We start from the raw sequence: 25076 nt of genomic DNA on the forward strand, positions 1-25076 counted from the left end.
CATGGAAATAAAAGAATTAAAGAGGGCGCCTGGGTGGCTCAGTTGGTTAAGCGACTGCCTTCGGCTCAGGTCATGATCCTGGAGTCCCTGGATCGAGTCCCGCATCGGGCTCCCTGCTCGGCGGGGAGCCTGCTTCTCCCTCTGCCCCTCCCCCCTCTCATGTGCTCTCTCTCTCTCATTCTCTCTGTCTCAAATAAATAAATAAAATCTTTAAAAAAAAAAAGAATTAAAGAAAAAACTAGTCTTAAGAGTTAAATGTATAGAGAATTATAAGACAGGGCATAAAACACATATACACATAGACACACATATATTTTGTAATGGCTGCAAATATACAATGCTAAGAAAGGACTAACTTTAAAAACATTTCTCTATTATTCTTTTTATCTGAAGAACTCACACTAATACATGCCTTAATATGGCAAAGAGAAAAAAGCAAGACCTTCCTCTAGTGAGGTATCTCATTCCACTTTACAATTACTGAGATTTGGACAGGGTCAGTCTCAGAAACACAGATCAAAGTTATTATCCAAATAATGCATGGCTTATTACATGTATATGTAATAAGAAGTTCCTTTATTATGAGGAAAGACCTAAACAAATTCTCCTTTATACTACTGCAATGACCATCATCAAATAACTTCTATATTTAACTTGAAACTTCTATATTTGAAATGAAAGAATATAAAAATGTGTCCATAATTTAAAAAGGGATATTATAGCCCAATAAGATACATTTTCACATAGTATAACAGAGAATACTATTAAAATGAAAAATATATCAGATTGACTAAATAAAGATTACAGAAGAATCCGTGAAGTTAAAGATAAATCAGTAGAAACTACAAAGCCAAACAAAGTAACAACTAAACAGAGGGGAAGAATTAAAAAAAAAAAATTAATTTAGAGGCTCTCAGAGATTTGTGAAACAATAACAAATGGTTCAGCACACATGTGATTGAAATCGAAGAATGAAAAACACAAACATAAAATAATGGCCAAAAACTTCTGCAAATTGGCAGAAAACATTAGTTTCCAGATCCAACAAGATCAGCAAACTTGCAAGCAGGATAATCATGAAGAAAGTCCTCCATACATCAAACTTCTAACATCCAACAATAAAGAGAAAATCTTGAAACGAGCCAGAGAATGACAACATGTTACAGATGAGAACAAATGAGTAAGAGCTGACCTGTCATCAGAAACTAATGTATGCTGAGAAACACTGGAGTGGCACATTTGCACAGCTAAAATGAAAAGATTAGCAACTAGAATTCCACATATAGAAAAGATACACCTCAAGAAAAAAGGTGAAAATAGATACGTTCAGATGTAGAAACTAAAGATAATTCATCACTGGCACACCTGCTCTATTAGAAATGTTAGTGTTTTCAGGCTGAAGGAAATTATTTAAATGGCAATTCATACCTATAAGAACAAATGATGAGCATGGAAAATGGTAAATATGTGGGTAAATGTAAAAGATTATACATACTTCCTACTATATATATATATTTTAAAGATTTTATTAATTTATTTGACAGAGAGAGACACAGCGAGAGAAGGAACATAAGCAGGGGGAATGGGAGAGGGAGAAGCAGGCTTCCTGCCAAGCAGGGAGCCCGATGCAGGACTCGATCCCAGGACCCTGGGATCATGACCTGAGTCGAAGGCAGACGTCCAACGACTGAGCCACCCAGGCACCCCTACTTCCTACTATATTTTAATTGCATTTAAAGGAAAAGCTATAACACTGTGATGTGAAGATGACAGCATGTATAGATTTAATACACTAAACAGTAAATATCTGATCATTTTTTTAAGATAAAAGGACACAGAGACACAGGGACAAAGGAGAGAAGGCCATGTGAATATAGAGTTAGAGAAAAATAGCTGTCAACTGAAAATTCTATACGCAGTACTTTAAAACTTGTATTTCCTTCTAGTCTCCATGTCGTCTTTTTTTTTTAAATTATTTTTTTTAATTTAAATTTCAGGTAGTTAACATACAGTACAGTATTGGTTTCTGAAGTAGAATTCAGTGATTCATCACTTACATATAACACCCAGTGCACTTCATAACAAGTGCCTTCCTTAATACCCATCACCCATCTAGCCCATCTGCCACCCACCTGCCTCCATCAACCCTCAGTTTGTTTCCATCGTTCGGAGTCTCTTATGGCTTGTTTCTCTCTTTCCTTTTTTTCTTTTTCCCCTTCCCATATGTTCATCTAGATTCTTTCTTAAATTTCACATGTGGGTGAGAGATCATATGGTGTCTTTCTCTGACTGACTTATTTCACTTAGCGTAAAACATTGTAGCTCCATCCATGTCGTCGTTGCAAATGGCAAAATTTCCATTTTTGATGGCTGAGTAATATTCCATATTGTGTGTATGTGTGTGTGTGTGTGTGTGTGTGTGTATACCACATCTTTATCCATTCATCAGTCAACGGACATTTGGGCTCTCTCCATAGTTCGGCTATTGTTGATAATGCTGATAATACATCAGAGTGCATGTATCGCTTTGAATCTGTATTTTTGTATCCTTTGGGTAAATACCTAGTAGTGCAATTACTGGATCATAGGGTAGTTCTATTTTTAACATTTTGAGGAACCTGCATGCTATTCTCCAGAGTGGCTGGACAAGTTTGCATTCCCAGTGCAAGAGTGTTCCCCTTTCTCTGCATCCTCGCCAACACCTGTTGTTTCTTGTGTTGTTAATTTTTAGCCATCCTGACAAGTGTTAAGATGGTATTTCATCATGGTTTTGATTTGTATTTCCCTGATGTTGAGTGACGTTGAGCACCTTCTCATGTGTTTGTTAGCCATCTGGATGTCATTGTTGGAAAAGTGCCTATTCATGTCTTCTGTCCATTTCTTAACTAGGTTATTTGTTTTTATTTGGGTGTTGAGTTTGATAAGTTCTTGGTAGACTTTGGATACTAACCCTTTATCAGTTTTGCCATTTGCAAATATCTTCTCCCATTCTGTAGGCTGCCTTTTAGTTTTGTTGATTGTTTCCTTTGCTGTGCAGAAGCTTTTTATCTTGATGAAGTCCCAATATTTCATTTTTGCTTTTGTTTCCCTTGCCTGGGGTGACATGTCTAATAAGAAGATACTATGGATGAGGTTCAAAGAGGTTTCTGCTTGTGTTCTCCTCTAGGATTTTGATGGTTTCCGGTCTCACATTTGGGTCTTTAATCCATTTTGAATTTATTTTTGTGTATGGTGTAAGAAAGTCATCCAGTTTCATTCTTCTGCATGTTGCTGTACAGTTTTCCCAACACCATTTGTTCAAGAGACTTTTTTCCATTGGATATTCTTTCCAGCTTTGTCGAAGATTAGTTGACCATATAGTTGTGAGTCCATTTCTTGGTAGTCTACTCTAGTCTATTGATCTGTGTGTCTGTTTTTGTGCCAGTACCATACTGTCTTGATGACTATAGCTTTGTAGTATAGCTTGAAATCCAGAATCGTGATGCCTCCAGTTTTGTTTTTGTTTTTTAGAATTGCTTTGACTATTTGGGGTCTTTTGTGGTTCCAGACAAATTTTAGGATTGTTTGTTCTAGCTCTGTGAAAAATGCTGGTGGTATTTTGATGCAAATATGTAGATTGCTTTGGGTAGCACATTTTATCAATGTTTGTTCTTCCAATCCATGAGCATGGAATGCTTTTCCATTTCTTTGTGTCCTCTTCAATTTCTTTCTTAAGTGTTCCATAGTTTTCAGAGTACAGATCTTTTACTTCTTTAGTTAGATTTATTCCTAGGTATCTTATTGTTTTGGTGCAACTGCAAATGAAATCAATTCCTTGATTCCTTTTTCTGATACTTCATTTATTGTTATATAGAAATGCAACAGATTTCTTGATTTTATATCCTATGACTTTGCTGAATTCATGTATGAGTTCTAGCAATTTTTTGGTGGAGTCTTTCAGGTTTTCTACATAGAGTATTATGTCATCTGCAAATAGTGAAAGTTTGACTTCGCTTGCCAATGAAGCAAGGGAATAAAGGTCCTTAACTTACAGGGGAAGACAGGTTCACAGAAGATTTGTCCACAGAGACTTGGCAAGCCAGACAGGAGTGGAAGGAAATATTCAAGGTGCTGATTGGGAAAAATATGCAGTCAAGAATTCTTTATTCAGCGAGGCTGTCATTCAAAATAGAAAGAGAGATAAAGAGTTTCCCAAACATAAACTAAAGGAGTTTATGACCACTAAACCAGCCCTGCAAGAAATTTTAATGGGGACTGTGAGTGGAGACAAAATGACCAAAAAGCAACAAAGACAAGAAAGGGTCAGAAACAAAACCAGAAATACCAACTCAACAGGTAACACAATGGCACTAAATTCGTATCTCTCAATAATCACTCTGAATGTAAATGTGCCAGTCAAAAGATATAGGGTATGAGAATGAATAAAAAAACACAATCCATCTATATGCTGACTACAAGAGGCTCATTTTAGACCTAGTCTCCATGTTTTCTAATGAAAATTCTGCTGTCTTTCAAGTCATTGTTTCCTTATGGTAATGAATCTGGGTGCTTTTAGGATTTATGTCTTTTGTATTCAGCAGTTTAACATGCATTTCTTTGGGTTTACCCTGCTTGGAGTTGGCTCAGCTCCTTGAATCTGTAGATTTATGTATTTCAGTTTCAGATGTTCCATTTGTAGTAGTAACAAAGATCAAATACATAGGAATAATGTAATAAATATGTGAAGCCTATAGAAAAAAAAATGTTAAAACACTCATGAAAGACACAAAAGTGGTTTTCAAAAAAGGTAAAGACATTCCCTATTCTTAGATGGGAGTCAACATTCTTAAGATGCAGTTCTCTCTAAACTGATTTATAAATTCATGAAATCTCAATAAAGACACCAAAAAGCTATTTTATGGAGCTAGAATCTAATACTAACATTCATATAAAAAAATAAACATACAAGAATAACCAGGAACACACAGAAAGAAAAATTACAAGGAGTCTAGTTGTAATAATCTTTAAAATACACCATAAAACCTATGTAATTTAAAATGTATTATCACATGCATAGAAAAATAAGACACTGGTAATAAATATAAAATCATAAATAAATACCAAATATGCTTATTTAGTATATGATAAAGGAGGCATCTCAGATCATTAGAAAAAGTGTGGACTTTTTAATAAATGATGATGGTATAACTGGGTAGTCATTTGGATAAAGATAAAATTAGATACACATCTCACATGATAACAAGAATAAGCTACAAATGGATTAAGGACCTAAATGTTAAAAAGGAAACCATACAAGTCTCAGAAGGCAACATGGGTGAATTCCTCTTCAAATTCAGCATAAGGTAAGACTTTCTAAATATGTTTCAAAATTCTAAGACAATAAAAGGTTGATATATTTGGCTCTGTTGAAATTAAAATATTTGTATGTCTAAAAAAAGTCATAAAATCAAAGTCAAAAGATAACTCACACACTGAAAGAATATATTTGTATCATATACTACAAAGGATTGATATCTCTAATATATATGGGACACAGGATCAAAAACCTGATGGACAAATGGGAAAAGGACATGACAGTGTTCCTAATGGCCAACACTATAACAGCTTAAGCAATACAAATAAATAATGATATTACTGCATAATGATCTTAAGAATAAAATTTAAATATACATTAGTCCATTCAAATATATATTAAAAATTGAATAAATAAATGGTGATAAAAGATAGATAATCCTTTAAGAATAATTGCAATTAAAAAATATAAAAGGAAAGCAGAAAACAGAACACCACCATTAGGCAAATACCAACAGTCATAACGGTCTCAGACAAGATCCACTGATGAATGGTAAAATAAATAGGCACAAATTTTTAGAGAAGGAAAATATTTGCAGAGTCACAAAATACCTCCCCCAAGATATTTATTACAAAATGAAGAAACTTGTAACTTCATTATAGTGAAAAAATTCAGTGTATATACCACCTTAATCAATTTATCAAGGTTAAAATCACAAAAAAAACATCAAGAACATGACCATGTTGATGCAACACACTGAGAAGGACTCATTACTTCTGTGGTATTCTTGGCAAAAATGCACAGCCACGTTCTAATCATAAGAAAATATCAGACAGATTGAAAAAGCAAGAGCGTCCTATAAAACAACTGTCTGGTATGTTTAAAAAGGTGTCAAGGCCATGAAACAAGGAAAGATGGAGGAATTATCCTAGAAAGGGGCCGACTACAAAGACAAGATAGCTAATTATGAATTGTTACCCCAGACTAGATACTGGGACAGGAAAGGAACATTAAAAAGAAAACTGATGGAAATTGAATAAGGTCGGTAATTTCATTAAAAATATTATACCAACATTATTTCCTGATTTTGATAATTGTACCGTGGTTACATAAGATGTTAACAGAGGAAGATGAAAGGTATCTGAGCATTCTATGTACCATTTGTGCAGTTCTTCTATAAGTCTAAAGTGAAATACAGAAAAGTTTTGAAAAGCAATTTAGAAAAACTGTACTAATACAGTGATAGAAAACAGTTCAGTGTTACCAGGGGGTCAGGGAAGGGGGGAAAGGACTAACTACCCGGGGGCACAAGAGAACTTTTTTGGATGATGAAAATGTTCTATACTGTGATTGTGTTCAGAGTCATAGGACAGTATTCAGTTGTCAAAACTCACTGAATTATGTACTTAGAGCAGTAAAATTTTGTTTTATGTAAATTACACCTCAATCCAGCAGACAAAATAAAGAATTTCAAATGTAAATACAATCTTTAAAAACAAGTGCTGGGTTGCAATCCCAATATAAGCAGAATGGAGAAACATCAAATAAGATTATATGTGCTCTTACCAGATTAATTAACTGTGTGTGTACCACATCTTCTACCAAAACTGCTGTTTCATGTAGAGGCCTCCTAGCATCACCTAAAGAAAACCTGCCAAAAAAAAAAAAAAAAAATTAGCATACCAATATTAAAAACTAACAAAGGCAAAAAGTGAAAGATATTGATTATCATAATCTGTTAATAAAGTATAACTTGTTCTCTCAAATATTCAGAGTGGATGTACAATTTTCTATGGACAAAGAATTGCATCTCTCCCACACAAGCTACAACTTCCAAAGAAAATGCAGTGTTAGCTATGCTATTTCTTGATCTGTGCAGTCATTTTTAAGGGCATTTACTATTTCAAATAGAAAATATTAACAACTACTTCATAATATTGGCCACTAGAAAATCATGTTACCATACCCAAAGTACTAATAAAGAAACATACTAATAGCTATTTAGAACATTATAAAAGCATGCAATGTAATTAAGCAAGTAATGTAATTAAAATGAAAAGTTGCTTAGAAAAATTTATATAAATGCCACAATTTATCATTTCTAATTATATACAACAGATTGTCAAGAATGGATTATTAAAAGTACTTAAAAGTACTTTTCTCAACTTTCATATGGTGGACCAGATATGCAGAGAATCCCTTCCTGGTAAAGGACGTTTGAAAATGCACAATACTATATTAACAAATTACATTTAAAGTTTGTTTTAACCATCAGTGTAGGAGATAGAAGGCTGAGAAGATGAGAAAATACAGTTCCACTGGATACAGAGCCCTGGAGCAAAAATTTATTCTGAAGGCATCTAATTATTCATAGTAGCCAATAATCTGGATTTCATCTGGCATTGTATTCAAGATATAGCAAAGAATGCTGGGAACCCAAGCAAGGCAGGAGATCAGTTTGAGGAACCAAATATGAAGTCAGTGATGACTTGTGTGTGAAAGCACTCTGGCGATCTTGCCTGAGGCTATGGGTGAAAGAACAAAAAATGTAATGCTGGCATGAGGATAGACAAATGGAATAGAATAGAGAGCCCAGAAATAAAACTTTGCATTATGTACAACTGATTTTCAATAAGGGTACCAGGAACAACCAATTTGGAAGGGACAGTCTTTTCAACAGCTGATGCAGGGAAACAAGATATCCACATGCAAAAGAATGAAGGTGGATTCTTACCTTGTACCATATAAAAAAAATATACTCAAAATAGATCAAAGACCTAAATTAAAAAAGCTAAAACTATAAACCTCTTAAAATAAAACCAGGAAATCTTCATGACCTTGAATTTGGCAAGGGTTTCTTAACTAGGACACCAAAATAACAGGCAACAACAGAAAAAATAAATAAATTGGAACTCATCACAATTACAAACCTTTATACATCAAAGGACAAGACAGTGAAAAGACAACCCACTTAATAGGAAAATATTTGAAAATAATATATCAGATGAATTACCAGAATATATTTATAAACTCTTATAACATAACAATTTAAAATTTTAAAATTTTAAAATTTGCCAATTTTAAAATTCAACAGGCTTGAATAGATATGTCTCCAATGAAAATATACAAATAGCCAATAGCAAATGAAAACATCCTCATATCATCAGTCATTAGACAAATACGAATCAAAACCACATTGAGATGCTACTTCAAACTCAGAAGAATGGCTATTGTCAACAAAATGGAAAGTGCTGGCTAGGACACAGAGAAACTGGAAACACTGTACATTGCTAGAGAAAATTCAAAATGGTACAGCCACAGTGGAAAAACAGTTGGGTGGTTCTGGAAAATGTCAAACACAGAATGAGCTTTTGACCTGGCAATTCCACTCATGGGTATATACCTCCAAAGAAATGAAAATTGAAAACAGGGATTCAAACAGGTATGTGTACACCAATGATCATAGCTACATTATTCAGAATTGTCAAAAGGTAGAAACAACCCAAATCTCCATTAACGAATGAATAAACAAAATATACGCATATAACTAAATATTATTCAGCAATAAAAAGGAAAGAAGTTCTGATACATGCTCCTACATGAATGAACTTTAAAAACAGTATGCTAACTAAAGCCAGACAAAAATGACAAATATTGTATGCTGCCACCTATATGAGTTACCTGTAATAAGAAAATTCATAGAGACAGGAAATAGAAAAAAGGACACAAGGGGATTGGAGAGTTTTTGCTTAATGTGTAGAGAGTTTGTCTGGGATGATAAGAACTTCTAAACAATAAATAGTGATGATGATAGCACAGCATTTTGAATGTATTTCATGCCAGGGAATTGTACAGTTAAAAATAAGTAAGTGGTAAATTTTAAGTTATGTATGTTTTACCACAATAATTAATATGGATGAAAAAAAATTAACCAGACTAGATTCAGCTATAAAGGTAATTAGGGTTCAGAACAGCAGATCTGAGGAAATTACCCGTATCACATCATGGGTAATAACAAAATATCATGATCAATGTTATGCCAAATATGTTGATACTGTGGTGAAATGGATAAATTTCTAAAAAAAAAAAAAATAGAAATGCCCAAAGCTGACTCAAAAAGAAATAAAAAACCTGAATAGTTTTATAAATTTTAAAGAAATTAAATCAGCAGTAAAAAATCAAAGCCCAAACAAAACCCAAGCAAACGTACCTCATCTGTAATTTTGTATCAAACATGCAAAGAATAGATTATTCTAATTTGATAGAACTTTTAAAGAGAATACAAAAAGATATATACTCCCTAACTCATTTATTTAGGCTAGTATAACCTGGGTTTCAAAACTAGAAAAACAGTGAAAAAAAGTAAAATTACACATAAGTTTTACTCATGTACATAAACAGAAAAAAAAAAACCATAATTAAAAGGCTTGAATAAAACAAAAGGTAGAATGAGGGGGAATTTACTTTCCCTCCTACCCTTCTCCTATGACCTCATGGGAGCTCCCTATGATCAACTAACAGAAAAAGAGAAGACTCAGGCCCTGGTTTACATATGGTCCTGCATGATATGCAGGCACCACCTAAAAGTGAACAGGCTGGAGCACTGCAGTCCCCTTCTAGAACATCACTCAAAGACAGTGGTGAAGGAAAATCCTCCCAATGGGAAGAACTTTTAGCAGTGCATCTAGTTGTTTATTTTATTCGAAAGGGCAAATGGTCAGATTTGCAATTATATACTGATTCATGGGCTATGGTCAATGGTTGGCTGAAAAAATGGTAAGGAACATGATTAGAAAATTGATGAGAAGGAAATTTGGGGAAGAGGTAGGTGGACAGATTTCTCTGAACGAGAAAAAGAAGGTGAGGATATTTGGATCCCGTGTGAATACTCAGGGGCAACCTCAGCAAAGGAGAATTTTAATAATCAAGTGGATACTATCAGTTTTTTTCACCCAATCACCTTGTCATCATTCAATGGGGCTCATGAACAAAGTGGTCATGGTGGGAGGGATGGAGGATATGCAGGGCCCAGTAACATGGAATTCCACTAATCAATGCCATCATTGTTACAGCCCCTGCTGAGTGCCCATCTGTCAGCTGCAAAGATCAACACTGAGTTTCTAAACTGGCACCATTCCCCAGGGTGATCCGCCATCTTCCTTGCAAAAGGTTGATTACATTAGACCACTCCCATCACGAAAATGAAAGGGTATGGTTCTTACTAGAATAGACATTTACTCTGGATATGCATTTGCTGTCCCCACATGCAATGTCACTGCCAAAACTACCATCTGTGGACTTACAAAATGCCTTATCTGTTGTCATGGTACTCCATACAGCATTGTTTGTGATAAAAAAACCTCACTTCATAGCAAAGGAAGTGGTGCACTGGGTCCATGCTCAAAGAATTCACAAGCACTAGTCTTAACATGTTTCCCACCATTATGAAGTAGCTGATTTGACAGAATGGTGGGAATGGCTTTTGAAAATCCAGTTACAGTGCCAACTAGGTGGCAATACCTTGTAGAGCTGGGGCAAGGTTTTCCAGAACACTTACACATCCTGTGAATCAACAACCAATATATGGTGCTGTTTCTCCCACAAGTAGGATTCACAAATCCAGGAATCAAGGGGTGGAATGGTAGTGGCAGCACTCATTATTACCCCTAAAGACCCACTAGCAAAATTTTTGCTTCCAGTTCCCATGACCTTATGATTTGCTGGCCTCGAAGTCTTTTCCAGAGGGAGGAATGCTTTCACATTTATTCCACTGACACAACAATTATTCCATTGAAATGAAATTTTAAGACTGCTGCTCAGTCACTTTGGATTCCTCATGCTTCTGAGTCAACAAGCAAAGAGGGAGTTACTGTGCTAGCTGGGGTGAGTGATGTTGACTACCAAGTGGAGACAGGACTGGTTTGCCACAGTGGAGGTAAGGAAGAGTATGTCTGGAATACAGGAGATCCCTGAGGCCACCTCTTAGTAGTACCATGCCCTGTTATTAAAACCAATGGAAAATTACAACAACCCAAACCAGGAAAGGCTATTAATGGCCCAGATCCTTCAGGAATGAAGGTTTGGGTCATTCCACCAGGCAAAAAGCCACAACCAGCTGAGGTGCTTGCTGAAGGCAAAGGGAATACAGAATGGGTAGTAGAAAAAGGTAGTTACTAATACCAGCTATTCACATTACCAGTAACAAAAACAGGACTGTAATCATTATATTTCCTCCTTGTTTTGTTATAAATATGTTTGTGTGTGTGTGTGATTATTGGGCAAATACTGTTGTTTCCTTCCTGTCCTTATTCCCTTATCATGTAACATAAGATGTATTGGATTAATAGCATAATATTTAATTATTATGTTTACATCATAGTAGTTAACTTAGGGATATTAAGAAGTGTAAACGTCACTCAAAGAATTAACCTCATCTTCTGGGAAATGTGTTAACACATTTTCAGTTGTACACTGGATAATTGTATCAAGTTAGGTAAAATTATGACCCTGTTATTGTCTTTATTTGGAGATTAAGAATAGTTTAAGGAGATGTATATGGGTGTCGAGGTGACATGGGGTAGTGGTTCATTTTATGTCTTAACCTGACTGGGCTAGGGGTGCTCAAATATTTGGTTAAACATTAAACTGGACATGTGTGTGAAAGTAATTCTGAATGAGATTAATTGCCTGAGGCAAACTGCCCTCTCCAACATGCGTGGGCTTCATCCAACCTGTTGAAGGCCTGAAAAGAACAAAAGGCAGTGTAAGGGAGAAACACTCCCTCTGCCTATATTCAAACTGGGACATCAGTCTTCCACTGTCTTTGAACTCAGACTGGGACTTACACGATCAGCTCTACCGCTTCTCAGGTTTTCATACTGTTTACTCCCCTGTCTCCATTTTGGTTTTTGAATTGCACAATGTACATCTTTTTACTTTGTGTATCATTAACAAATTATTGTAGTTGTCCATATTTTTACTACTTTTTTAGCCTTCATACTAGATGTATGAATGATTTACTCACCACCATTGAAATATTTGAGTACTATGAATTTAACTGGTGGGATTTGTACTTTTATATGTTTTCCAGTTACTAATTAGTATTCTTTCATTTCATTTTGAAAAAGTCCCTTGAACATTTCTTATAAGGCTAGTCTAGTGGTTATGAACCCCTTCGCTTGTCTTGAAAACTCTTTCTCCTTCAATTCCTAAGGACAACTTTGCCAGGTCGACTATTCTTGGTTGCCAATTGCTTTCTTTCAGCACTTGGAATATATCATGCCACTCCCTTTAGACTTGCAAAGTTTCTGCTGAAAAAATTTGCTAACAGTCTTGTGGGGGTTCCTTCATATGTAACAAGTTGATTTTGTGGCTTTTAAGATTCTTCCCTTGTCTTTAACCTTTGACAATTTAATTATAATGTGTCTCAGTGTGGGTGTCTGGATTCATCTGATTTGGAACTCTGTGGGCATCCTGAATCTGTTTCTTTCCCTTGGTTATGAAAATTTTCAGCCATTATTGCTTCAAATAAGCTTTTTACCCTCTCTCTCTCTCTTCTTCTCTGGTACCTTTATAATGCAAATATTAGTCTGATTGATGGTATCTTCACTTAAAATATCTTTACTTTTTTTTATTCTTTTTGCCCCTCTGATTGCATGAATTCCACTGTTCTGTCTTCAAGTTCACTGATGCTTTCTTAGGCTTCATCTAGTCTGCTGTTAAACCCCTCTACTGAAATTTTCAGTTCAGTTATTATATTCTTCAACTCTATGATCTCTGCTTGGGGGTATTTTTTAATATTTTCTATCTCTTTGTTAAAATTCTCATTTATTAATGCTTTGTTCTCTTGATTTCAGTGTGCATCTTTCTGACCATTACTTTGAATTATTTATCAGGTAAACCACTTACCTCAGTTTCTTCAGTTTTATCTTATAATTTTGGTAAGAACATCTCTTTCTTGTTCCCCATTTCCCTTCATTCTCTGTGTTGATTTCTGTGTGCGTTACATAAAATAGCCACCTCCCCAGTCTGGACTGATAGTCTTGTATGGGAGATGAACCTTATCATTCAGCCCTAGTTCTTGGTTGTCTCTCTAAATTTAACCTTCTTTGTTCTTACAGACTCCTAGGTAACTTAGGTACGCCAAGAACTATCAGTGTCCCACAAGGAGAAGGTCTCAGTCAGCACACTGATTTAGGCTGATTGAAAGCTGGACCCCAAGGCAGTATATTTTAAAGTATTCAAACAGGCTTCCCTTAGGGAATGACTAGTAGATGGGTGTTTCTTTCTGTTCCCTCTGTGCGGAGCCCTGGGGTGATAGTTGGTTGAGAAGTGTTTCTTTGCTTGCTACAGTCCCATGGGAACTGTAACTCAAGATCTGTTGGCCACCACTACCAGATCAAGAGATGTGTCCCTTGGGTGGCAGCCACAAAATCCAGGTGACCAAACATGTGCAAAAGCTCTTTTCAGGGTGATACTCTTGAATTAGATCTGGTCAGAGGGAGAATGCACAGGCCTCCCGGTCTGTAGGGAGGTTCACAATCAGCCCCTAGATATGTGCCAAATTAGAAACTTGACCCTTAATCAGTAGTTTTTATGATATGCAAATAAGGCCTCTTACCAGGGAGGACTGGAAATGGGCATTTCTAACTGCTATCTCTGTGCTGAGCCCTGGGAAAAAATTCAATTAAAAACTTAATTTTGGAGGACCCAGAAGTGAAAGCTCCACTGGCCACTACAGCCAGTGTGTCCTCTAGATGGCAGTCACAAAAGCTGGATCACTAGATTTGTGCATAAGCTCCTTTCATGGAGATACTGGTGAACCACAGTGGGGCAGGGGGAATACTGCAGACATGTGCTAAATGAGAAGCCTGACTTTCAGGCTGCAGGTTTTGTTCCCCCATTTTTATTGAGAAATAACTGACATGCAACACTGTGTAGGTTTAAGGTTGTACAGCATGATGGTTTGATTTACATGTATTGTGAAATGATTAACGCAGTAGGTTTAGTTAACATCCATCATCTCATATAGATACAAAGAGAAAATAAATAAATATTTCTTTGTGATGAGAACTTTTAGAATCTACTCTTAACAACTTTCTTATATAACACACAGCAGTGTTAACTATAGTCATCATGTTGTACATTACATCCCTAGTACTTACCTTATAACTGGAAGTCTGTACCATATGACCATCTTCCTCCAATTCCCCCTCCCCAACCACCTACCTCTGGCACCTATAAATCTGATCCCTTTTTCTATGAGTTTCTTGGGGTTTTTTGTTTGTTTTTGTTTCTGCTTTAGATTCCACATAGAAGTGAGATCATATATTTGTCTTTCTCTGACTTATTTCACTTAGCATTATGTAGTCTAGGTCCATTCATGTTGTCAGAAATGATAGGATTTCCTCATTTTTTATGGTTGAATAATATTCCGATGTTTGTGTGTATACATATACGTGTGTGTGTGTGTGTATCTTTATTCATTCACCCATTGATGGACAGTTGTTTGCATATCTCAGCAATTTTACATAATGCTGCTATGAACATGGGGGTGCAGATATTTTTTCAAGTTAGTGTTTCTGTTTCCTCTGGATATATATCCATAAGTGGAACTGCTGAATCATATGGTATTTCCGTTTTTAATTTTTTGAGGAACATCCATACTGTTTTCCATAGTGGCTGTAGCAATTTGCAATCCCATCAACAGTGCATGAGGGTTCATATTTCTCCACAGCCACACAAGCATTTGTTATCTGTCTTTTTGATGATGGCCATTCTAACAGGCAGGAGGTGATATCTCATAGCTTTTATTTGCATTTCCCTGATGACTAGTGAGCATCTTTTCATGCACCTGTGGGCCATCTGTGTATCTTCTTTCGATAAATGTCTATTCAAGTCCTTTGCCCACTTAATGTAATATTTGTTTTCTGGATATTGAGTTGTATGAGTTCTTTATATATTTTGGATAGTAACCCCTTATTAGATACAAGATTTGCAAATTTTTTTTTTCCCATTGCACACGTTGTCATTTCCTTTGCCGTGCAGAAGCCTTTTAGTTTGATATAGTCCAAACTGTTTATTTTTTTACTTTAACTGTCTTTGGTTTAGGTGTGATTTCCAAAAAATCATTACCAAGATGCATGTCAAAAAGCTCTTCTCCTGTTTTCTTCTAGAAGTTTCAGATCTTGCATTTAAGTCCATAAATCCATTTTGACATAATTTTTGTGAGTGGTGTAAGACAGGGGTCAAGTTTCATTGTTTTACATGTGTATACCCAATTTTCCCAGAACCATTTATTGAGGAGACTGTCTTTTTTTTTTTTTGAGTATTCTTGGCTCCCTTGTCAAGTATTAGTTGGCCATATATGCTTGGCTGCAGGCTGCAGCTTTTAAGAATGCAAATAGGTGAGAGGCTGCTGTAAAGATGGCAGAGTAGGAGGACCCTGGGCTCACCTCTTGCTGTGTGGCCACCTAGAGAACACTTACATTGGCATAAATACCCCAGAAAGCAACCCGAAAACTAGAACAGACTCTCCGCAGCCCAACATAGACAAGAGGCCACAGAAAAGCAGATCCACCCCCACCGACTGCTTTTGGCAAGATCCCATCAAAGCGGTGCCACAAGCCTGGCAGTGTGCGTAGAGCCCAGACAAGGGCCAGCACCACTCCAAAGTGAGTCCTGCTCCAGGGAGAGGGAAAGATAACCACACACCAGTCTGACTGTGACCCCAACAGTGGGCTGGGGGCAGGCAGTTGGTCTGACTGCAGGCCCTACCCACCAACAAAAGCTTCTCAGGGGACATCACAGGGAAAGTGCCGCAGTTTGGTACTACTTCATCTCTGGTAAATACCTGGTCTGACACAACTCAAGCCCAGGGTAGCCCTGGACTGGCTCACTAACACCACAGGCACCAGATTCTGCCCACAACAGGCAGAGAGCCATCACAGGCTGGACTGAAGGCAAACACAGCTCTACCACAATGGAAGGACACCTCTGTAGCAACACACATAGGAGACACCCCTGAAGCACCATTTTCTGGTGAAAAGGAGACACAGCACTGCGGGGCACTACAGGACCTCTTCTACATAAAGCCACTATTTTCAAGTGTGGGAGATGTAGCTCACTTTCAGAAATAGACACAAAATAGACAAAATGGGGAGACAGAGGAATATGTCCCAAATGAAAGAGTGGAACAAAATCAGAGCAAGAGACCTAAACAAAATGGAGATAAGTAATATGTCTGATAGCAAATTTAAAGTAATGCTCATAAAAATACTTGCTAGAATTGAGAAAGGAGTGCAGGACCTCCATGAGACCCTCCACCAAGAGATAGGAGACGTAAAAAAGAACGAATTAGAGATACTGGACCACTAAATGGTAATAAAAATAGACCACCTGGAATAAATAACAAACAAGAGGAAGTAGAAGAATGGATCAGCAACCTGGAGGACAGAGTAATGGAAAGGAATCAAGCTGAGCAGATGAGAGGGGAAAAAAATACCCCAAATGAGAAGAGACCCAGGGAACTCAGCAACACTGTCAAGCATAACAGTCCAGTTGTATGATAGGGATCCCAGAAGGAGAAGAGTGAGAAAAGGGGGCAGAAGATTTTTCTGAAGAAATAATAGCTGAAAACCTGCTGAATCTGGGGAAGAAAGAGAAATCCAGATCCAGGAGGCACAGAGAGCCCCCAACAAAAGCAACCCAAAGAGGTCTGCACCAAGACACAACATAAATAAGATGGCCAAAAGTAGTGATAAAGAGAGAATTTTAAACACGGCAAGAGAAAGGAAAGCAGTTACATACAAGGGAAACCCCAGAAGGCTATCAGTGGGTTTTTCAGCAGAAACTTTGCAGGCCAGAAGAGAGCAGCATGATAAATTCAAAGCGCTAAAAGGAAAAAATCTACAGCCAAGAATATTCTATCCAGCAAGGCTTTCATTCAGAATAGAAGGAGAGAGAGAGTTTCCCAGAAAAACAAAACCAGCCACGTCCCTGTTACACACGATGCCATCGGCATGCGGGTCCCAAATTCACAGTCCAGCCACCCTCCTGCCCAAGTCAGCATGCACAGCCTGCCACCTGCTCAATGCCAAGTCAACACGCCTTCACCTCAGATTGACAAGGACTCAAACTGACACTCTTCCCCTCAAATTCCAGCCCATGTGCTCAAGTTTGTGCACAAAAGTGGGCATAATTATAACAGCAGAATGAAGCAGCCCAAACAGTGACACTAATTCTGTGGAATATATAATGGATAAAAGGAGTGTGCTAGGCTGAGAACATCTCCAACAAACACATCAAAGCACAATACATACAGCATGATTCTGGTTCCTAAAAGAAACAAACCCAGGAAAAATAAAGCAAGACGAAATCAGAGAGGGAGAAAACCATAAGAGACTCTTAATCATAGGAAACAACGTTGCTGGAGGGTAGGGGGTAGGGGGATGGGGTACCTGAGTGATGGGCATTAAGGAGAGCACGTGTTGTAATGAGCACTGGGTGTTATAAGCAACTGATGTATCACTGAACTCTACCTCTGACACTAATAATACATTATGATAATTAATTGAATTTAGATTTTAAAAAAAGGACTCCCCCCTCCAAGAATGCAAATAGGCACCTTTCAGGGAAAGGGTGTGAGACAGGCATTTCTGTCTGCTGCTGCTGAGTTGAGCCCCGAGGGAGAGCCAAGGCGAGTCCTTGGGGAGTCCTGGCAACCCAGTTATGAACTGTTCCTTTTTTGCTATCATCTTGTGGACAAAACCCCACTGGCTTTCAGAGTTAGTTGTTGTGGGAGCCCATCCCTCCGGTGGAAGTATTAGAAGTTGGGGCACTGGATATTGGGTCCAAATCCTGTGCTCCTCAGGGAGAAGCCAGTTCTGAGTCCCTGCCTGACTGTATGTCACAGTGCCAAGACGGGGTTTATGGCAAGGATGTCTCACCCATTCCGGCTTGTTTCAAACAGATTTTTTTTTTCTCATTTGCTTGGTATATAGGAATTGCTCAGCTAGTTTCTGGATTTTGTTGAAAGGGAATTTTTCTGTGTATAGTTGCAGATGTGGTGTGTTCATGGAAGGAGGTAAGTTCAGGAGGCTCCTATGCCACCACCCTGGACTGGAATCTTGGAATTCTCAGGCTTTCTACTGAAACTAAAATTTATACCACTTGCTTTCCTGGATCTCATGCCTTTGGACTCAGACTGTAACTTATATCATCAGCTCTCCTGCTCCTCAGCTATTTGGACTTGGACTGGAACTATATACCATTGGCACTCCTGGGTCTCCAGCTTTGTGACTACAGATCTTAGGACTTCTCAGCTTCCATAATTGTATAGCAAATTCCTTATAAATCACTTTCATACCCATATATGCAAACACACATACAGTTACCCTACTGGTTCTATTTTTCTGGAAACAGGAAAATGTGCCCAGGAAAACAAGAGTGGAACATGTATCTATTAATGTTAATAATTAACTACTTAAAATCTGAAGAGAAAAATTTTATGATCATCTCAATAGATAGGAAAATTACTCAACAACACTCATGAAAATTTTAGTGAATTTGACTTACAGGCATTTTCTTTCATCTGATTAAGAGAATCTACCAAAAACCATATAGGAAACAATATACTCACACACATTCATACTCTTCAAAATTCACACCAGTAGAAGGACTCCTACTATCCCACTTTCATACAGGTATCACATGCTTTTCAAATTTCACATTACACCACTTTGCTTGTACAAAAGATCTATATTAGTACCTGTTTTTGCTAATTTAGAGATATCCAAAGAGGATATTTGAGTTTATGACAAAAGATGAAAAGTAAAACTCATGTTCAGCATTTGGTTTACAACAAACTGTTATAGAGGCAGGGCGCATCCCAAACAGTGAGAGTAGCACCATGAAGCTCCTTTCCTGGGAACTACACTCAGCATCTCAGCATCAGGGTGCCACAGCTTAGAACTGTGTCTATAAGCATATGTGCTTTATTTTGACTTATTTTGTATATTCATTAGTAAGATGTGTTCAAAGGTATTAGAAAAGCTTAAGTGAGGTTATTTTTCGGGTCTGGGAACACTTACAAAGTTTTCCATATAAATTAATGGTAATTATGTCTCACTCTATGCCACTTTGGCTTAGGAAGTTTTCAGAGGAACACTCTACTTTTGGATGGGGGGGGGGGGGCTTATAATACTTAAGATTGTAGCCAGAACATTAAGACAAGAAAAGGTTTAAACTACCTAAGGAGTGAAAAAGAATAAACTAAAACCACTCTTATTCACATATAATCTGAGTATCTACACAGAAAATCAAAAATATTTGGGAAACAAACTATTTGAGTTAATAAAGGAAGTTAATAAAGGAATTAGCATGAGTTAATAAAGGAATTAGCATGTTTTTCAAATATAAGATCAATCCACAAATATCATCATCAACACAAAGGCAGAATGAACTCATAAAAACAGACAGCAGAGTGGTGTTTATAGGAGTCAAAAGTGAGGGAAATGGGGAGATGTTGCTTAACGGGTACAAACTTCTAGTTATAAGATGAATAAGTTCTAAGGATGTAATGTACACCATGGTGATTATAGTTAATAATATTGTATTTTACACTCGAAAGTTGCTAAGAGAGTAATTTTTACATGTTCTCACCACAAAAAAGAAATGGTAATTATGTGACGTAATGGAGGTGTTAGCTAAAGCTATGGTGGTAATCATTTTGCAATAATTAGTGTATCAAATCAACATGTTGTGTCCCTCAAACTTACACAGAATGTATGTCAATTATATCTCTATAAAGCTACGGAAAAAAGCAAAGGCGGAAAATGCAATTAAAAAGAAATAAAAATCAGTTCTAAACTTTTTATGAAGGAGCCAAGAGCCAAGAATAATCAAGACACTTTTTTAAAGTGGAAGGATATGTCCTACCAGACAAATTATAAAGCTACAGAATTAAGATAGTGTGTTACTGGTACAAGGACAAACAAACCAACAAAACAGAACGGGAGTAAAAAGCCCACATTAGAGAGTAAGCTCCACAATGCAAAAATCTTATGTTCACTGATACATATTCAGTATTAAATTCTTTGGAATGCCTGAACAAAGTTTCCCTTCCATTATTTAAATTATTTAAAATCTCACTAGAGAAAAAGTACAAAGTTATCAAAGTGAAATAACTGACTCAAAGATAAATTCAATTCACATCTCTAATAAAAAGAACACTTTAAAAATACTTCTTGTATTAATGTACATAAAACATACAAATAATTATCAAATTTTACCTCAAAAAAAGGTAAATTTTTTCTACTTAAAATTGTGATCAGCATATACACGTAAACTACCTAAAACATGTCAAGTGTCTAAAACTAGGGATGGGATTTGATGAGTATACTATTTTAATTTTCAAGATTGTTAGTACCTCAGCTTTAATTCCACAGTTTTTCTCACATTACTTCTGCCAATTTTTTTCCCACACACAGAAAGCTAGACATTGTCCTAGTGATTTTTGGAAAACAAAATGAAAACCACTATATCTAGCCACAGTCACTTCCTTTTTCCTCTGTAATGTATATAATATTTTTAAGTCACTGAAGGACAAAATCCAAGTAACTGACACTTATAAAAATCTTTTTTTTTTTTTCATTAAAGACCTACCTTACTATTTACTGATGCCTTGACTAACTTGTCCTGGGTCTAGTTCCAACAAATAGAGCCTGATACTCCATTCCTTCATATACTGCCTAGATGCCTCTAATAACACCAATGCTGCTGGACCAGCCTCCACTAAACGTCTTTCAGGAAACTGTCCTAAAAAGGCTGTCCCTGCCCTGGTCCCCATGCAGTAACTTCACTGCTATAACACACGAGCCTCCATTTTAGGAAGGACTGTGACTTTGAAAACTAGGGTCACAGCAAGCAGTTTAAGTCCAGAGCAATCCTGCTGGACTCCCCCTAATAATAACAGCGGCAGAGTCACTTACAGCCTACCTTTTCACCCAGACAAGATTGGTTTGATTCAGTTCCAGGATCAGATGCTTTAGTGACCACTAGCACAGCTAGCTCTGCAATTCCTTTGTCAAATTCATATTGAAAGTATGAAATAAGCAAGATTATTTATGAGGTGAAGTTACACTCCTTATTATGTACTCTTATACTCAGATACAGGAGGGTATGTGCTGAACAAAACCATGGGATATTGTTCCAAAAGGAAGCAGGACTTAACACTCAGCCTTTCAGTATTTTTGTTATGTATATGCCCAACACAGTCTACAATTGGGGGCTATCCTTTAAATAGACATCTATTAAAGCAAAAAAAAAAAAAAATCCTATTAATAGGAGGCACGTAAGATAAAATAGAAGAACTAGTTGCAGAGACACTTCCAAAACACAGAAAATACATTTTTCAAACTATACACTGAATATTACTATAGTCACTATATGTTTTGAAAAAATATGCTCTAGGTCAGTAGTTTTTGACATCAGTTTTAAAAAGAAATAAAAAACAAAAACAAAAGGAGGGAAGAAGGATGTCAGTTATTTGCTATCTTACACTAGGTTGAGCCCCTACTTGACATTTTTTGTTAGTAATTCATGCCAAGAAGCTTCCCAAGTATATGCTTCCACGGGCTCTGTACATTCTAAAGTATTATTCATTTACTAAAATCTTTAGCTAACCTCCAGATCCTATGTAAATGTATATATTTGATTATGTCCTCATAGACCCATAGTCCTTATACCCACTTACCCCCAACAGTGAAAGGCAATCAACCCCAAATTCTTTTAAGGGTTTTAACTAAGAAAAACAAACTTTTTGAGTGAGCACATACAGTATAAAATACTCTTTTTAAGTTATACAAGTACATATATATATTAGTATAAAACAAACATTTCAAAGAAGGTAAAAATTAAAAAAAGGTATTTTACAAATATTATTTATTGACATGGGAAAACTTTTTTGCTTTGATTAAAATATATGTATTATAAGCATTACCAACACTTCTGATTTGCCTAGGACTAAGGGGTTTTCCAAGTTATTCTCTACCAAATAAATCAGCTTAATTAATACTAAAAGGTCATGACACGCTTCTTATTTAAAAAAAAAAAAAAAAGACAAGCCAGAAGTTTCTTTTTTTAAGAGAATGAATGAATAATGAATAAAACTTGTATATTTACTTTCAATTACCCTAATTATTTCAGTTCTTGGGTCCCAAAACAGAGAAACAGCACATGGGGATTCTATCCCTTCATTTGGAGATAATGCTTTTCCATTCATGAAGTTAAGGACAAAGTTTATGACAGCGGATGAGGCACAGCTACGCAGCTGCATCTCACTGTAGTCCCTGCCAACATGCAAGAAGGAAATAGCATCTGCTGAGTAAGGGGCCAGAGATGTGAGCCCAGAAAAACACAGTTCATGTGTCCATTATCAAACTAAGAAGATTACAATAATTGCATAAGTCCCACTACATCCTGGCCATCAGCTACAAAGAAGAAGTCAGTTATGATGAAAAGAAATTAGCCTGGGAGTCTGATGGCCTGGTTCTATTTGACACTCTGCCACTAAGGAGTACTATAACCTTGAGCAAGTAACTTTTCTGGATGTGTCATTTCCTCGACAATGAAAGAAGGGGACTGGATTAGACTGATTATAAAGGTGCCTTTTCAGACATTCGATTTTGATGTATGAAAGCAGCTGTAACCCGTACATCATACAAACCTACTTCTTCAAGAATTATTAAAAATGTTTTAAGAAAATCACTTTTATAAGAAAATTTTTATAAGAAAATGAAATCTTACTAAATTGAGTAAATTGGATAAAAAGCATGATATTAAGAAGGAAGAAGTACATTTTTTAAATGGGTATCATAGAATGAATTAAAAGAATAAAGCCAATTGGAGGAAGGGCAATAAGGCTACAACTTATTCCTGCTCCTAAACATGGAAACAGTTCCCAAGAAACATTCCAATGCCTCCTAAAGGAATTGAAAAACAACAAAAATGCTAAGTAAGTAGTCTTTGTATTTAAGAATATTATCACAAGATTTTATATTTTTTCAGTATATTTAACAAGATCCACTTTTGAGTCTAAAATATTTATTTTCAAATTTTCAAGCCCTATGATTAAGAACAGAGTGGCAAGGCGCCTGGGTGGCTCAGTTGGTTAAGCGACTGCCTTCGGCTCAGGTCATGATCCTGGAGTCCCTGGATCGAGTCCCACATCGGGCTCCCTGCTCGGCAGGGAGCCTGCTTCTCCCTCTGACCCTTCCCCCTCTCATGTGCTCTCTGTCTCTCTCAATCTCTCAGTCTCAAATAAATAAATAAAATCTTTAAAAAAAAAAAAAAAAAGAACAGAGTGGCAGGACTGAATAAATTTTAATTAAAGGGATTGTTTAATTAAAAAGATCCTTTCACAGTGTGTATGTATCTCAAGTCATCACACTGTTCACTTTAAATATCTTACAACTTTACTTGTCAGTTATGCCTCAATAAAGCTGGGGGTGGGGTGGTGGGGAAGAGATTGTGAAAAAGAAACCAAGGAGGGAATTTTGGTGAAAATCTGTGACAGAGAGCTTGCTGGCCAGGGCCGGAGAACATGAGACCCATAAGCAGATCAGCTCACAAAGTATCCAGAACCAAATATAAAAGAAAAGGACAAAGAGACGTTTCTTAACTGCCCTGTGTGCGTCTTCTTGGATGCTGAGTTGCTTTCAGTACTTACCACTGGCTACAAACTCTAATGTGGTTAAATTATTCTGGATGCTGTGGTTAAGTAATTGCTGTGGTCTTGGGAGCTAGTTGCCTTTTTTTTTATTACTTCTGGTTTTTTGGACGTTTTTCTAACTCAGGTAACTGACATTACTTTGGAATGGACACTGTGTGACTACTGCTTGGTTTAAGAAGGCCCCAGGTGACTTTCTGTCCCCCCAAAAAGTTTCCTTTTTCCTTTCAAACCACTTACTTGATTATACTTTTATAGGGTAGGTATTACTATAATACCCAGGAATTTCTCCTAACTGGAATTAGAGTGAATAGCAGGCTACAACCCTAACATACACTCTAGTCAGCTAACCTGGCACTAGACAGCACATGCAAACACAGACATCATACTGTTTAGGTCATTCTTACCCAATATTTGTTGAGACTGATTTACCCACTGTCCAAAGGGGGGTGGGGGGGAAGTGCAGATGTTTGACCACGAGCAGTCATTTAAGGCAATCAGACAATCATAAACACATGCAAATTATCCTTACTCTTCAATTTTTAATACCTTTAACCTTCCTAACTCTATAATTTTATCTACCTGTTTTTCAAAGAAAGAAATGAATTCACTTAACAATGGCTCTGAGAAAGCCAAACTAATATCAAATAAATACCTACCATGACAGTTTTTCTAGCAGTGGTTTTTCTCATTGCTTGCTTGAATTTTCATCATCAATTTCCCCATCCCCTTTACTACAGCATATATTCATATATCATTTAAATGAACCTTGAGAATGTTGTTAGAACTTTATAACACTACATGAAATAACTATAAATATCTGAAGATATAAGAAAAGCAAGATTATAAAATTACTTATGAGGTAAAATTTACAATCCCAATGTGAAAAATACAGGAATGTTAACTATCTTTGTTTAGAGTAAAACAAGAGTTAAAACTTAGAAAAAGCAAACATTTAAATCATCTATATGAATTAATTAATCCACAATTTTTTACCAAGTGCCTATTATGTGTCAGGCACTGTTCTAGTTGCTTAGAATACATCAATAAATGAAG

At 36.6% G+C, this 25076-nt stretch overlaps 1 protein-coding gene across 2 annotated transcripts in view; it reads right to left on the reverse strand.

The window, feature by feature from the left end:
• The window catches only part of SUPT3H (SPT3 homolog, SAGA and STAGA complex component), a 535970-nt gene that overhangs the window by 245874 nt on the left and 265020 nt on the right, over positions 1-25076 (reverse strand). For both annotated transcript variants that reach the window (XM_034991616.1, XM_034991615.1), the window contains exon 3: positions 6860-6944. In XM_034991616.1, the coding sequence (XP_034847507.1) occupies positions 6860-6944 (85 nt within the window). The remainder of the gene's footprint in view (positions 1-6859; positions 6945-25076) is intronic.

This window comes from Mirounga leonina, unplaced genomic scaffold, assembly GCF_011800145.1.
Source record: "Mirounga leonina isolate KUSES-001 unplaced genomic scaffold, KU_Mleo_1.0 Mir_53, whole genome shotgun sequence".
NCBI classification, from domain to species: Eukaryota; Metazoa; Chordata; class Mammalia; order Carnivora; family Phocidae; genus Mirounga; species Mirounga leonina.